Source organism: Mus pahari, chromosome 10 (genome assembly GCF_900095145.1).
Source record: "Mus pahari chromosome 10, PAHARI_EIJ_v1.1, whole genome shotgun sequence".
Lineage (NCBI taxonomy): Eukaryota > Metazoa > Chordata > Mammalia > Rodentia > Muridae > Mus > Mus pahari.
This window is the reverse complement of record NC_034599.1, coordinates 111,573,981-111,589,814: the sequence shown is the minus strand read 5'-3', so window position 1 is coordinate 111,589,814 and position 15,834 is coordinate 111,573,981. Positions and strand designations below refer to the sequence as shown.

The 15,834-nt window shown below is 48.4% G+C and overlaps 1 protein-coding gene across 1 annotated transcript in view; it reads right to left on the bottom strand.

The window, feature by feature from the left end:
• Itga9 (integrin subunit alpha 9) overlaps positions 1–15,834 on the bottom strand; it is a 293,314-nt gene that overhangs the window by 201,821 nt on the left and 75,659 nt on the right. The window contains exons 12-14 of the mRNA XM_021207169.2: positions 15,117–15,207; positions 14,365–14,410; positions 7,871–8,025 (exon numbers count right to left, since the gene is read on the bottom strand). Of these exons, the coding sequence (XP_021062828.1) occupies positions 7,871–8,025; positions 14,365–14,410; positions 15,117–15,207 (292 nt within the window). The remainder of the gene's footprint in view (positions 1–7,870; positions 8,026–14,364; positions 14,411–15,116; positions 15,208–15,834) is intronic.

Here is a 15,834-nt window from a genome sequence, read left to right as displayed (position 1 = left end):
TTTTAAAGCCTTTAAAAAATATATTACGTGTGTGTGTGTGTGTGTGTGTGTGTGTGTATGTGTGTGATTGCATGCTACATAGGAGCAAGCGCTCTAGGGTACTACAAGAGACATCAGCTCTCCTGGAATGGGAAGTCCAGGCAGCTGAGCTGCCCAGCTTGGGTACTGAGAACCAAACTTGTGTTCTCCAGAGACTCCAATCACTGAGCCGTTTTTCTAGCTCCAGGAAGTATAGTTTTATAGTAGAAAAACAACAATGTCTGCCTCTAACATGACCAGATGAGACAGTTGACCAGTGTGTGTGGGGGGGGGGGGGCAAACAAGAACACCCCACACACACAAGCCATCTCTGCACACCCATCTGTCAGAAGCTGAGCCACTGAAAGCCAATGCTTGGCCAGTGTTTAAGTATGGTGAAGCCAACTCACAGGAATGACCGTGTCCTTAAACAACATCAAAGAGACCCGAGACCCAGGGAAGTCTGAACAGGGAGAGAGAAAGTGATTTGACAGCTGTCTATGGCTGCGTCTCAGCATACTTTTGCTGTATCTAATGGTTTCCCTGGGCCCCTGCCATATCATGGTTCCTATCTTGCCCAGATGGCAGATTCCTAGTCACTGAAGGCTATGATGCCCTAACTTGCATATCCCAACAAGCAGCTGGTTTCTAAGGCGATGCTGGGTCACCAGGAGGGACCCAGGACATGGATCAACCCAGGAGATAGTTCTACTATTAAGAACAGTGCATCCAGAGAAAGTGCATTGTAGGTAAAGTGCAGGGTAGAAGCAGATGCTACAAGTGGAATGTGTGTCTATAGACTGCCAAGGCCTTGAAGAAATCCTCTGGGTTAGCTCCTGCAAAAAAAGGGAAAGACTCAGTCTAGCCCAAGAGTCATCTACCGTTCAGTAGAATCAAGACTTCTCCAGATCTAGTCTGGCTACTCCTACCACACAGGCTGAGAACTTAATTTTTCAGTCTCACCTGACCTGAAACATCTTACTCTCTGAATGCAGAAGTGGCAGAACCAAGCACAAACGGAGGTCCAGAGCCAAACTCTAAGCCAATCTACCATTGACTTCAGGCACCAACAACCCAACAGTATGAAAGGTTACATTTAAATGAAGCGAGTCTCAGGATGCTATGTAGCAAGATTACATCTGGAGAGGACCACTGCTGGGACAAGTCAGAGGCTGTGGCTAGAGCCACATGGTTTTAACAGCTGTTGTCCAGCCATCCTCTTGGCTGACAAGTGAGGGTTGGCCATGCCCCCCAGGAAAAGGAAACTGGGAAGGACAGTAGACCCTGGCGATCCAGCCAGATGAGCTCAGAGAGAATGGAAGGAAGACAGGGCAGAAGCTGTGGACTCCAACACACATCCTCTTGGCCTTTTCCAATCTCTCATGGTAGAAGTCAGGACTCCAAGCAGCACCCAGCAGGTGGACAGCATTTCCTTTCCCCCTAGGGTACCTCACACTGAGGCATGAGATGCCCAGCAGGACTGAGATTAGTGGACCCACAGTGGTGACATGCTTAGCCATACAGGTCCTATTTGGTTTGCTAGAATGGCTAATTTATGTGCCAATTTGGTTGGACCTCAGTACCCAGTCAAGCACTGAACTGCACACCTCTGTAAGGGTCTTTTAAAATGAGTTTGACAGTTAAATTATTAAACTTTGAATGAAGCAAAACAAATTCCATAATGTGGGTGGGTTGCATTAGTTGAAAATCTTGAGAAGAAAACCCCTAAGATCTTTCTGCATCTAGCCTATCTATAGATCTACACTGCAGCTTCAGCTCAGCCCTGCATCTTTGCCTAATTCAGAATTCAGGCTCGTCAGTCCCATTGTCCCATGAGCCTTGAAACCCATCAGCTCACCCCACACCCCTGATACTCTTATTGTCCCCATCTCCAATCTCCCTGGTCTGTTTCTCTGGAGAACCCTGCTTATGTCAGTATTCTGTCACATTTACAGGCTGATACTGCCGGGCTCATCCCTCTGCCAAGGTATGCCCTGAGACCCTTGTCTTGGGAGTCTATTGGGGAAGATTAACCCAGGGCAAGTCAGAATAGGGGAATGACTTTGGCTTGCCACGCTGTGCTGGGTACTTTGCAAGCACCTACTGCTCAAAGTGTCACTGCAGCCACTAGTGAAGATTCTGGAGACTCGTGGAAGGGAGGAGACTGCAGTTCAAACAACAGAGCCAGGGATGAGACACCGGCTCTGCTCTGAGTGTTGCATGAGGGTGCCAACCCCTTAACCTAGCAGATTTAGCTCCAGTGTCCGAGTGTCTGATCCCAGACAGACCTGGTTATCCAGTTCACCAAAAGTAATCATTTCCTCTCTAGAGCTGTCTCCTAGGAGGTATGAAATTTATCTTGACATTTTAAGTCTATAGAAGTTGATTCTACATCTGACTCTCCCTTCTAGAAACAAACAAGATTCACCATGAAGAAACTCCTGAGTGAGGAGAATCTGGGAGCTGCCAGAAGTAAGAAGAAACAGTCGACTCCGGGCTCCAGAAGCAGGAGCTTTAAATAGCTCCCACTCAAGTGCCCCATGCATGCTAGGCTGGAGCCAATCAGCTCGCTTGAGGTCGGATGGTGCCTGAGTAGCAACCCTCTAATGCAAGCCAGCCCTCAAAGCCCCCGCCCCGGAGGATGCTGGTTCTGGTTAGCTCCGGTTCTCACAGCACATGACACATCAAGTTCTTCTGGCAGTTGTGTCTATGCCATGTCAAATGATGTCATATGGTGGAAAAGCTGACCGGCCCCAGTCATGCCCCTCCCCTCCCTGCCCCAGAGCTGGTTCCCAAAGGCCCCCTACATGGGCTGGGGCCTGGAGAGCTCCAGCTGTCTTGAATCAGCAGGGGCTCTGGTCTGTCCCAGCCAACACCAAATCATTCCCAAATCTCCATCAGAACAAGGTTTCAGCTCTGAAAGTTGACTTCCAGCCTTACTCAGCTTCCCTCAGCACATCCCAGGAGAGGAGGGAAGGGGACATTTCCACCTTGCTAGCTTTTCTTAACCTTCTCTCTCTTCCTCCAAAGAATGCAATATTTACTTGGGCAGCAATTAGTTTCTTAGCTAACCCCATTCTTTCCGTGACACGGCTCTCCCTTTACCATCCCTACACTTCAGGGGACCAGAAGCTTTGAGAATATTCTCTTCATGCAAAAAAAGCTCTCCAGAGCAGATATACCACCTCTAACTTCAGAAAAAAGGGTTTGCGGGTACCAGGTATCTGCTTCCAACTATATTTCTGCTTATGCCTTTGGATGACCTAAGGGCCATCCTTGGACACTGGGATCTATGGCTTGTCTGCAGGCAGTAATAGGGCCTCTGCTCATGGAAACCTTTGTCAGGTTGTCTGTAAGTCAGGGAGATGTGAAGGTAGAGGACCAGAGCGCAAAACACGGGCTGGGGACACAGCCCAGTGGTCGAGGGTTTTCATAGCATGTTTGAGACCCTGGATTCAATCCCTGAACTAGCAGGTGGGAAAAGCAACGCCATGGGACTCAGCCCTCCCTAGTTTTCATCTGATGCTAGGGCAAGCCTATGACCACCAAGACAACCCTATGGTCTAGCTAGAGGCACAGCCTACGGGTAAGGAGCGAATCGCTCTTAGTTACAGCACGAAATTTTCTTTTGTGGCTGTCAGGAGGCTCTAGGAAGCCGCAGGCAGCCAAGGATGAAGCATCCAAGAATACCCTTTGGAATGAGCTGAACTCTTGTTTGCAATTGCTTAGTGAAACAGGGGATAAACCTGTTCGTGAGGCTGCCCGCTGCCAGAGTGGGAAGCCAGCCGGCATGCCACTTGGCACGTGTCTAGAAGGGCAAGTGAGGAGACCCCTCCCGCTAGAATGTGAGCCTGTGCTCTGTGCCCAGGGCTGAGCACAGCGTCTGGCAGAGCTTCATCACACTTTGCTGATCCAAGAGCCCAAAATAACATAGATGAGGCTCATTTTCCCACCTCCATGCTTCCAGAGTCCAGGGTGAGCCCGGAGAACGGCCTCTGAGAGCCAGTGCTCTCTGGAGTAGGAACCTGGCCTTCATACTTCAGATCCCCTATGAACCCGGATGCTTCTCTGCTGGTTTATGAAGCCCTTAGTTCTCAGTTCCAAGCCCACCATCCACTCTGCTGTGACTCTAGGGTTGGGATCCCACAAACCTGTTTTGCCAACAGCTCCCTGTGAGGTTCTACCAATAACAAGAGGGAGAGAGAGAGAGAGAGAGAGAGAGACAGGGAGCCTGAAAGGCTGGAAGGGTAAGAAGGCCTTCCTCCTCCATGCTTATTCATCCGCTTAACCAACAACTTTTTTTTTTTTTTTTTTTTTTCACGGCATCTGGCCCCAAAGGCCATAATTCAACTTCCTAGTTTCTTCTCCATGGCCCAAAGCCCTCATCATACTTTCTCAGAGGGGTGTGTAGCTCCACCCAGTGCTCTCTGCTTGAAGAATTGGGTTGGAGTTGCACAGGGTCCCTTCCACAAACTCTCAGGTTCTGATAACCCCAAGGAAGGAGTTAATGACTGGCCACCCGGCAGCTTGGTAAAGCACAGGTCACTGAGTTCTACCTGGAATTCTCATTCAGTTTGAGCGTACATGGCTAACTAGAAAGCTCGCAGGAGATGTCCTGCAACTGATCTGAGCAGCTACTGGCCAGCTACTGGCTCGGACTCAGCTGTGGCAGCTCTCCTCTGCAGTTACAGCTGCTTCCTCTCTGGCCTGCTCAGTCCCTTCCAAGAAGAGTCAAACTCCATACAATGTATATTGTGACAATCTGTTTCCTTACTGGATTTTGCTTATTACAGGGGCCAAGGCAAATTCACCCCCTTATGGACACCCCATTTCCCACAGTATTCCCAGAAGTCACCATTGCTCCTCTACAGGCTGACCTTGACACTGCTGTGACCAAATGAGAGCTGAGATTTCCCAAGGACAAGAAGCACCAGCTCAAGGGACAAAACAGCTGCTCGGGCTCCCAAAGCCATCCTCCAAGCAGGTCATGTGACTGAAGACCCACCAGACTGATGCCACAGAAGACCCCACCCTTGGTTGTAATTCAGGTGCCCAGGTGGGGCTGCCAAGATGCAGCCATCCGTTGGTAAGCAGCCCAGAATACAGGCATCACCAGGCAGTCCGCAGACAACACCCAGGACCGCTAGGAGTTCACTGCCAAAATGGAAGTGGAAAGGAATATAGAGCCCCCAGCTCTGCCTTCTGAATGCAGAGGCCTAGGAGATGACCCTGGGTGGAGGACCCTGTGCCCTGGAGGTGCCTGTCCTTCCTCTCTCTGGAGACTGGGGACACCGTCTTCCTAGCTCTGTGGAACCAAGAGTCTCCTTGCTGACCTTGGGGGATAGCCACCTCGGCCCAGGCTTACACAGCTCCAGTAAGCCACCTCCTTCACTGAGGACCACATTTCTAGAACAGTCATCCATTTTTTCTCTCTCCAAACTCTCTGCTCCACAGACAGCTTGTTCTCCAATTCTGATTGAGCCATCCCTCATTTTCATGAAAATGACAGAAGAAAATGAGATGCTAGTTCAGGAATTCATTCCCTAAAGAGATGTAAATGAATGCCTACCCACTCTCTAGAGGGGTTCAAGGGCCAAGCAAAGTCCAGAATAAACTGTGAGCCCCTAAAATCCAACTTAGGGAGAGAACCAATTCCCAACAGGGAACCAGGAGGATTGTTGGGCTAACTTACAGAGCATGAATGAATGGTTCTTGCATGAGTGTGGGTGACCCCAGAACAGCCACACTGGAAAGTGTCACCCCAGCATAGATGACAACTTCCCCATGGCTGCATGGTCCTCACCTCCCCAGTGACCTTCCACAGCCACTCCAGTGTGCCAGAGACCGTGAACCCAAGCACAATTAGGGCAGAATGACATACAAGCGGCTAAGAGGTGTGGGTACAAATGGCTGGAGTCTCAGGTAAGTCCAATGACCTCGCTCTTCTTCCTTCTATGAGGGACCAGACAACAACCCCATCTCGGGGGCCTTGAGTAGTTCCTGCTGTTCAGATGAAGTGATGGTGGTTGTCCCCGGAGGACAGCGTCTTACAAAGACAAGTGAAGGAACTTCTCCTTACTGCCCTATGGATTTCAACATCCTCCACACGTGAATCTTAGTTCTTCCGTGTGTGCACATACATGTGCTTCTGGGGGGTTGAACTCTGGGTCTCACACATGTTAAGCACTTTCTTTAAGACTCAGCTATAACTCAAGCCCCAACCTGGTTGCTAATGGTAAAGATCCCTAGAGAGCCGCAGAGTACAAAGGGACATTTGTCTTCAATGACTCATGTGACAGAGGCTAAGTGACCTGAATGGAGGACACACAGGGGTCAAACCACCCGCCACTGACCACTGCCCAGGTGGCTCTTCACTGCCTGTGAGAAGCACGTCACCGACAGCCTGCCTTTCCACAACCTTTCAATCTTTTAAGGACCACGGTCAAGCTAGCAGATTTTTTTTCCTAGTGGTCTGTAAAAAGCTGTGTGACTGTGGCCCCAGAAAGGGCTACCGGTTGAGAAAGCATAGGGGCTCCACCCCATCTCCTCACCCAGCTCTGGAGTCTCACGCTCTGGGCCTTTTGTCCTTAAACTCACTTCCCGGTTTCTCCGCTGTTCCAAATGCCACTCATTTTAATGTTCTACAGAACAGAGATTAAGACTATAAAAGTGGTGTCTACCATCACATGAGGAGCAGAGCAGCGAGAACTCCCCACAGGCCTGCATTGCCCAACTGTTCCCGGTACAGGGCGCAGGTGGATTCGAGTAAATGGTTATTGAATGAGAATCAGCGTAAACTATTGCTTGCATATCTTCTAGAGCTCTAAAATATCCTTTTTATGTGTAACAAAATTAAGATTCAGGGATTTGGGAGTATAGGTCTGTGATAGGCATGTATTTATCAGGCAAGAGGGCCTGGGCTTGACAACTCCCCTCCTCCCCTGTTCCCACATGATAATTGCTTACTGCATCCTGTGAAATATTTGTTAATTGATTGGCATGTTGATGTAATGGATGGAATGTCCTAAGTCCAGCTGAGGGAACTACACGTGTGGGTGTGCTTTGAAGGTTTGGGGGTTGTGCATAAGTATGAACTCCAGAGTAGTGCTTTTCACACTCAAATTGCACACAAACCTCACACGGAAGTGGCCATAGTTAGCTACAGCTCTCCAGTTGACACCGCCTCTTGTCATCAGAGGGAGTCTCAACTGAGGCATGGACCTCAGTTTGCCTTGTGGTCACATCTAATAGAGTGTTCTTGACTGATGGTCGATTTGGGAGGGCCCAACCCCGTGTGCAGCACCATATCCCTGGACTGTCTAAGAATACTAACTGAATATGAGCCTTTTCCAAACTCTCTGAGATGCCAGTACGGCCACACTCTTAAAAAACCTGAGTCCTGGAAACTTTCACCTCTGGATCCCAAAGTCAGCTGTGTGCCCAGTACTTAGTTGATGGCGCAAGCTTAGTGGGCAGCCTCCAGATTCCTATCATCTCCTTGTGTTAATGCATGGAGTGTTGCATGCAGAGGAGGCTCAGCCTTCCATCTCAGCAGCCCACACTCTGCCCCGCCGGGTGAGTTCCCGTCTGGTCCTCATGTATTTAGGGAAAGAATGCAGGAGGAGGTCTTCAGTGTAACTTGTCCTAGAGCTGGAGGGTGTGTGAAAATTGAAATATGCAAATGAGCGGGGAAGAGGAAGGAAGAGCTGCAGAGGAAGATTATTCAGTCCACGAGACCCCCCTGCCTGCAAAGCCCACTGGGATGCAAAGTGAGAGGGAACTTGGAGCATCCCCCCCCATTGTCACCTCGAACCAGCCAAGACTGATGAGTCCTGACACTGTGACTCCTTACCGATTTCTCCTGGTACATTCTTGCCATGGAACCGGAAGCACACGGTGACGTTCAGGCAGTTCACAGGCTGCTGCCCATCGTGACACTGAGGTGCTGTGATGTTGATGGAGCCCGGCAGGAAGATGGAGATATCCACAGTGATGACCGGTCTGGCCCTGCAGGACGAGGAGGGGGAGGGGAACCTGTGTTAAGTAGCAGCTTCCTGAACCAAACATGAACTACACAGGCAGAGTAGATCCTGGGCCTTCAGCCAGCGTTTAATTAAAGAATGAAATGCCCCAGGAGAGAAAGGCCAGTATGCTCGCTGTAAGTACTTTTTCTGGTTTTAAAAGTAGCACATTCCCTAAAATACTAATGGTTTGCTTCCCGGTAACAAAGGCAAGTTAGTTGTTAATGAAACACAGCTGGCTGAGGCCATAAATCAGCCACCAGATGCTGGGTGATTATTTAAAATTTCACCCAAGAAGTTCCGCTTTCCATCTCATTGGGGAGACACTGTCGAGAGGTTTCTACAACATAAGTTGGGACTCAGAGACTAGACACAGAGCTGGCTGTGACTGCTTACCCTGGAACCCCAGAATCCCAGTAGCTGAGTCAGAAGGATTTCCCAGAGTTCCAGGCCAGCCTGGGTACCGGAGTGAACACTAGCATGAAGAAGTCAAAGGAAGCAGGTGGCGGGAGAGAGACAGAGACAGAGACAGAGACAGAGATAGACAGAGAGATGGAGAACACTGGGTATACACTGAGTGGCTTCTCCCTTTTTATCTAAGTGAGTTAGAACTTGGCAAACTTCTATCTCGTCCACTTGGCCAAATATCCTCCTTCATTTATGTCTATCAATGAATTAGTTATGCTCTAAAATGAATTGATTAATGGAGTCCCAGCTGGTACCAGCAGAACATTTCAAGGAATCAGCCTGTCTGGCCTTAGGACAAAATGAAATCCAATAAACACAGCTCTCTCCCTGACATGACCACCCGCCCAGTGCCTGATGGATGGCCACCACCCCTGGACTCCCCTGGGGCATCAAGACAAAAGCTGAGACAGAAGCAGGCATCTCTTTCCCATCATAAACATCTGCTCAAGGAGGTGTCACCTAAGCGGTGGTTTGACCTTCTCCCCTCCAGCCTTCACAAAGATCTTTTCACGTCTCAGGACTCCCGGCCTTCATGCATCTGGAGTGACACGAGATTAAGGGGCACCAACAGCATGGGAAAGATACGTGTAAAGATCAACCAAAGTGCACTGGGGTGACAGGACAGAGAGAACAGAGGACCAACCAACTCCAGGACAAGAGAACATTAAAGGAAAACCTGGTCACATAAGGCACTGAGAAGACAGAGGGCACGAGGGGACCCCCTCTGTAGCCGCCATTGCAGAGACAGAAGGGCAGCTGTGACCAGGCAGTGAACTGGGGGACTCTGAGCAAATCTGGCTACGGGGCAAAAGGAAGTCAGGCAACACTAACACCTGAAAGAAACCAACATCCTGGAGACTCCATGTTCTTCTTTCTTCCATCTTCTGAAGATGCTAGAACTACTGATAAAGTAGATCACCACACTCTCGTTGGTATACAAATGATGTCGTGATTAACTTTGTCAACCTGACAGGGTCTGGAGTCATCAGGAGGACACTCGAAAGGGTTTCTAGATCAGGTTAAGTGAGGCAGGAAGACCCACCCTGCATGGGGAAAGTGTGGCCCATGGGCAGGGGGTCTCAGGCTGGGTAAAAAGGAGAAATCGAGCCGAGTAGCAACATTCGGCTCCCTCTGCATCCTGACTATGAATGCAGTGTGACCCCCTGCCTTTGCAACTCCAAGTGGACTGTACCCTTAAACTGCGAGTCAAAACAAACCTTTCCTTCCTTGACTTGTTAGGGTTTTTGTTCAGGCATTTTGTCATAGCAATACAAAGTAGGCAACAAAGACACTGAGGAACGCTGTCTAAAAGCCTGCTGCCTGGGAAGCCTCCCTAGTCTGTCTGTCTGTCTGTCTGTCTGTCTGTCTGTCTGTCTCTCTCTCTCTCTCTCTCTCTCTGTGTATGTGTGTGTGTGTTGTTGTTGTTGTTGTTCGTTCGTTCGTTCGTTCCAGTGCAGGCACACATATGTGATCTCAGCTCTGTGACTTAACTCTGGCTGCTGCATTACTAAGGAAATAGCTACTGTTTCTTTCTAAACCTGACCCACAAGTGTGAAACCCATCTCTGGGTGGGGGAGGGGCAATGGCGGTAAAAAGTATCCAAAGCTTGAGAGAGAGAGAGAGAGAGAGAGAGAGAGAGAGAGAGAGAGAGAGAGACTCCTTTCTACAGTAACACCCTGGCAACCCCTGACGGCCAGGCTTTGGAAAAGAAGATGAAAGGTCAGACAGAGTCCATCCCTTTAGCCACTGGTCAGAAAGAAGGCAAGGTCCCTTCCCAGAGAGCTCAGCTGAGCACAGTGACATGATGAGCAGGAGCCAGAAGGAACAGTCCAGATAGAACTACAGTAGAGAGAACATCCTATGCATCGTATGGATGCATCACTTGTCAATTAAAAAGCCTATAGCCTATGGCTTAGGCAGGAAATAGAAGGTGGGATATCCAGAAGGCAGAAAGGATTCTGGGAAAGAGCAAGGCACTGGAAGATGTGAGATGGGACACATGATACCTGAGCACAGGTAACTGGCCACGTGACAAAATGAAGATGAAAAGAAATGGGTTATCGTGTTTTAATCTTAGTCCAAGAAGAGCCTAGATATGTGGGCAAGGTTTTGTAAACATATTTTGAGTCTAAGTCTTATTTCTAAGAGCATGGGGCCGGGAGGAAGAGCCAGGTCAACAGACCACCTTGCAAACCTCACAAAGCAGGGAGGGTCCTTTGAAAGAAAAGGTGGGCAAAGCCCTCCTGGATCCATCTCCTTCTAACATCTGTTACATCAGGTCTCTCGGGTTTTTTGTTTCCACTTCAAGTGTTGTTTTTGGATGAGGAGAATAATCTTTTGTAAGCCTCTCTGGTCATTTCCTTTGCTCTTTGGTATCATGGCACCAGGCTCCTATCACCAGCACTTCCCCCTCCCTGTGCAAACTTCCTGAGGGCAGAGCTGCTCCATCTCCTAGGGTGAACCCTATCTGCCACTCACCCCGAGATAACAGAGGCAGCAAGGGGCACCCGAGGACAGAGCCAGGGTTGCTTTTAAGACTTCAAAGAAGCAGGTAACCAGAGTGCTTTTTAATGGCCGAGACATCAAATCTTCACATTGTACTTCCAGGTAAATAATAGAAGTGGATAGGGCACAGTTCTCACAGGGTGGTGTTCTAGTGCTGCTGATGGGAAGAGGCAGGGGAAGGCAAGTTATGAAACCAGCCCCGGGCTTTCCTCTGTCCAAGAAGCTCATCTGCATCCACACTGATGAAGAGGCTCAGTGAGAGTCTCTCTAAGCCACAGCTCAAAGCTTCCCCAAATCCCAAGAGCATCCCTTGGTGCCTGCAACTGCAGCGAACCCAGAAGTTATCTGTAGAGACTTTTAACAGCACATGGAAATGTGCAGGGTGGTAGAAAAGTACTTTGTCTTGATGGAGGCATAGTTTGCATGGGTATCCACACCAGTCAGAGCTCACTGAGCCATATGCTCAGACTGCTATGTTTTGCTGTATACAAATTACAATCCAAAAAAGAAAGAGAACACCCAATGAATATAGTCGTGCACTGCACAACGGTGAAGACAGATCGCACGTATGATGGCAGTCCCATAGATGGCACCACATAGCTGCTTTAGCTTACTGTAAGTACATACTGTGAAACTCATCACCTACTGAAGCATCCCTCCGAGTGTCTGCCTGTGGCTGGCTAGGCACAGGACTGTACATAAGATGCTCAGGTAGTGCCCGGTGCGTGGGAGGCGTTCGTCATGGTTACCTGCATCATCTACTTGTATATGGCTCACAGGCTAGGATCAAAGATCCAGGACCAGGACTGTCTGCCACCCTGTTCTCTGTCTAGTCTCTAGCATCAAATACACGCACAGATTCGTGTCAACAAAGCAGTGTATATAAGCAGAAAGAGCGGAGGAGGGGGGCATGGACTCCTGCAACGGCAGCACCCCCATCCTCCTCTGAAGTTCACTTGGGCTCATTGTCGTCAGGGGTGGGGTCCTCACTCCCTCACCCATGTGCAGTCTTCCTGGCATTCCACCTCACCAGACTCGACCTTCTGCTCCATGCTGGAGCCTGAGGTCTCCTGTCCACAGTGAAGGCAATTCACTTAACATTTGCACCCGTGGAGCAGAGAGATGAACAGAATCTCCGTTGGATTCAGAGCTCACAGGGGAATAAAGATGAGGTCCCAGCACTGAGAGGGGAAGTGACCTTCGTCTCCCACCCTAGCCCAGAAGCTATCCCACTCCTTGCAAAGGAAAACTTAGTTTACTCCAACGGAGTCTCTGTGAGTATATAAACCATACATAAGAAGGGCAGGCCACGTGCCCACAGTAGATGACAACGCAAAATCAACTCAACAGGATTTTCAGAGTTTTTTTTTTTTTTTCTCATTATACTTTGAGCTTTTTGTTCTTTTTAATCTTTCGCTTATCTGTTATGGTTTCAGATTTTGTGGGTTTTACGGATTTGCATGTGCTTCTTGTGGTTTTTCTCTTTCTCTTAAATACTGGGTATGTTTTCTTTTTCTTTTGTTTTGTTTTGATTTCTGTTTTCTAAGGAAAGGAAGAGAAAGGAGGCCTGGGGTTGGATGGATGGGGATGTGGGAGCCTCTGGAAGGAGATGAGAGCAGAAACGGTGATCAGGAAATATTGTAGGAAAGAGAATTTATTTTCAATTTTAAAAAATGATAAAGCCCAAGAGAGAAACAATGCCTTTAATCCCTACACTTGGAAATCGGAGGCTGTGTGTGGATCTCTGTGAGTTCAAGGCCAGCCTGGTCTACAGAGTGAGTTCCAGGACAGCCAGGGCTGCAGAGAGAGCCTGTCTTGTAAAACAAAAACAACAACAGAAACAAACCACAAAAACAAAATAGTTGTTTAGGGTATCAAGACTGCTTGGTAAGAAGCCTGGGGACATGTTTCCTCTAAGAGGGACCCTGAGAACCACAAGGAGCTGTCAGGTCATTGTGAGGGGAATACAAGCCTCACAGGGTGCCACGGAGGCTCCGCCCCCCCCCCCCCAGCACAGCCCTTCACTGTGGCCTCGCCTAAGAGGAAAACCACCATGCCCACGAGGAAAGCCACCATGCCCAAGAGGAAAGCCACCATGCCAGAGAATAGGGAGGAAAGAGTGGAAACCGAGTCGTGAGGGTGATAATTTAAGGAACCAGGGAGGTTTGACTTTAGCATCTGGGGAATGCACTGTTCTCTTCGAAACTGCAGGGCTTCTGCGTAGATTACACAAAACCAGGAAGCAGAATGTCAGAAAGTCAAACCAACCATATCCACATACAACCATATATATATATATATATATATATCAGGCTCTGTCTCACAGTTACACATTATCCACCCAAAGCTTGTGGGAAATACTCCTGTTATATTGTTTTTGGCAGAAGAAAATCCTGGAACAGAGAGGTCAAAGGGCTTGCCCAAGAGGCTCCACCTAGAGGGCCGAGGCAGAGCTTGAATTCACGCCACCTGCCCTCCACGTCACACCCAAACTTTCAGGTTATTCTTGCTGGCACATGGGCAATTCAAAGTTTAGAACTGTCTAGTGGTCAGCTGGTGCTTTCCTGTGGGGTATGTCATTTAAGAGGAGAGCGTGTCCCTCCGGGGAGACACGGAGAAGGCAGAGCTAATTTCAAAGCATCTGTAGTGGAGGGCTGCATGGGCTCTGGATCCCTTCCAACTGGAAGACCATAGCAGTTTATTTTAGAACGTTCTGCCATCGAGTTACTAACAAAACTGTTGGCTCCCACTCCAAAGTAAAAGCCTGCTCCCTCTGACTCACGCAGGCCAAGATACTGACGACGGCACACGGGTAGAGATGATGCTGCTCAGTAGGCTTTAGCAAGTCCTGGGCCCAAGTGCGTGTCTCTCACTCCTGCTGTGCTAGTGAACAGACAGGAGGTTCCTGGTCCCTGCGGTTGAGGACTAACTGAGTGATGATGATCCTGGTTATAAAGATAAAAGCCTAGGCTGGACAGGGTTCCCAGAGCTTTGAGTCTCTGGTACTTACAGGAAACAGGAATGTTTGTATGTTTATCAACAAAGGCGAATGGTCATGACCAAAGGCAAACAATCCTTGGACTGGGGTTTGGGTCACCCGAAACCCTGTCAAGATGCCCCCGAAAGGTCTCAGCTCCCTGTAGGCCAGTCAAGGCCCACACTCTGGAACTCTGTGGTAAAGAATATGACCGAGAACGAAGGGAGCCCTCCTGCGTGTGCAGAGTCTTCAGTCTGCAAGGAGTCAGACAAAGGAAAGAGCCAGCCGACAGGATCTGTCCCAGGCCTCCCCAACAAAGCTCCGGCTGTCACTCATGAAGAGCACGGCCCCTCGAGCAAGAGCCAGACATCTCACCTGAGGAGAACCACGCTGTCGGACAGGAAGGCTCCGATGGTGACATCTGAGAACAAGAATTCAGACTCAGAACCTTGTGGAAAGCAGCCCCAACTGCCCTTTGGTACGGGGCCACAGTGACAGAGGCACAGCCTTGTGGTCAGGGAGCCCTACCCACTGCTGCTGGCTGGCTGTGTAATGACTTTGTAAGAATTACAGTCACATTGTCTTAAATGGCAGCCAACCACATGTGGGTACAGAGGCCTGGAAACGGAGCTGGATGTGTAAAATCCATAGCAGATTTTGAAGACCTAATTTTTAAAAATTAACTCATTAATAACTTTTATATTAGTTATACATTAAAATGATAAAGTGTTGGCTATCTTGGACTACATGTCATGAAGATTAACTTCATCTTGTTTGTGTATATTTTTCTGTAGTTACTAGCATATACTATTATATATAAATATATCATTAAGCAATGATTAAGCTTTAATCATTAAGCAACAGCAGATATGAGTTTATTGAAATATATAGTTTACTGTAATCTGTGTTTGGTGGATAACATTTTAATGATTTGAAAGCAGATCTTTTGCCAAGGATTTGAGTTTTCTTAGCAAGACTTTGTATAAAGGAGTTTCTTACGGTAGCATAAGCCACCAGGCAAAAGCTCCCGTTCAGCTGTGAGAACAAATGTTAACTAAACTGAAACCTATCTTATCTCACACACCTATCTTCATTTATCTGGCACGGTTTTGAGAAAAACAACTTACCAGGGTAGTCATTTCCATCCATATCAATGCCCCCTGATATGGACTGCCCAAACATCCGTAGGGCCGGGTTTATCCTCCTCCCAGACAGCTTCTGAAACAGACAATAGAAACTCAGAGTCACAGGGGGGCAGTGAGGATGGGGACTGCTGGAACCCAGCTCCCTCGGGGCACTGGGTCTGAAGTTGTTGAAAGAAAAGAAACCATAGGTAAATTTGGCCAGAGGGTCTATAAGTAGGTACTTGAAGATCACACACTTCCTTATTCTTGCTTGCCTTAACCAGATGTCCTCATTTAAAAATTTGCCTGGGTTTGGTGCCAACAAAATGTCTATTAACCCTTGATTTTAAAGACATTATTTTTTTCCATTTGTTTATTTGTGTACATGGCTTGCTTAGGCTGCAGTACACAAGTGGAGGGCCGAAGATGACCTGAAAGAACCGGTTCTCTCCTTCATCTTGTAGGTCCTGGGAATTAACTGTAGGTTGTCAGGCTTAGCAGCAAATGTCTGTACCTACTGAACCATCTCACTGGCTCATGTATGGTTTTGACATGTTCAAGACAAATAAAAGATGGGCTTATTTTCCGTGTGTGTGTGTGTGTGTGTGTGTGTGTGTGTGTGTGTGTGTGTGTAGGTTAGGGGACAACCTTGTGTAGATCCTTAGGTACGGTCTACCATTTTTGTTTTGTTTGTTTTTTTTTTTTTTTTTTTTTTTTTTTT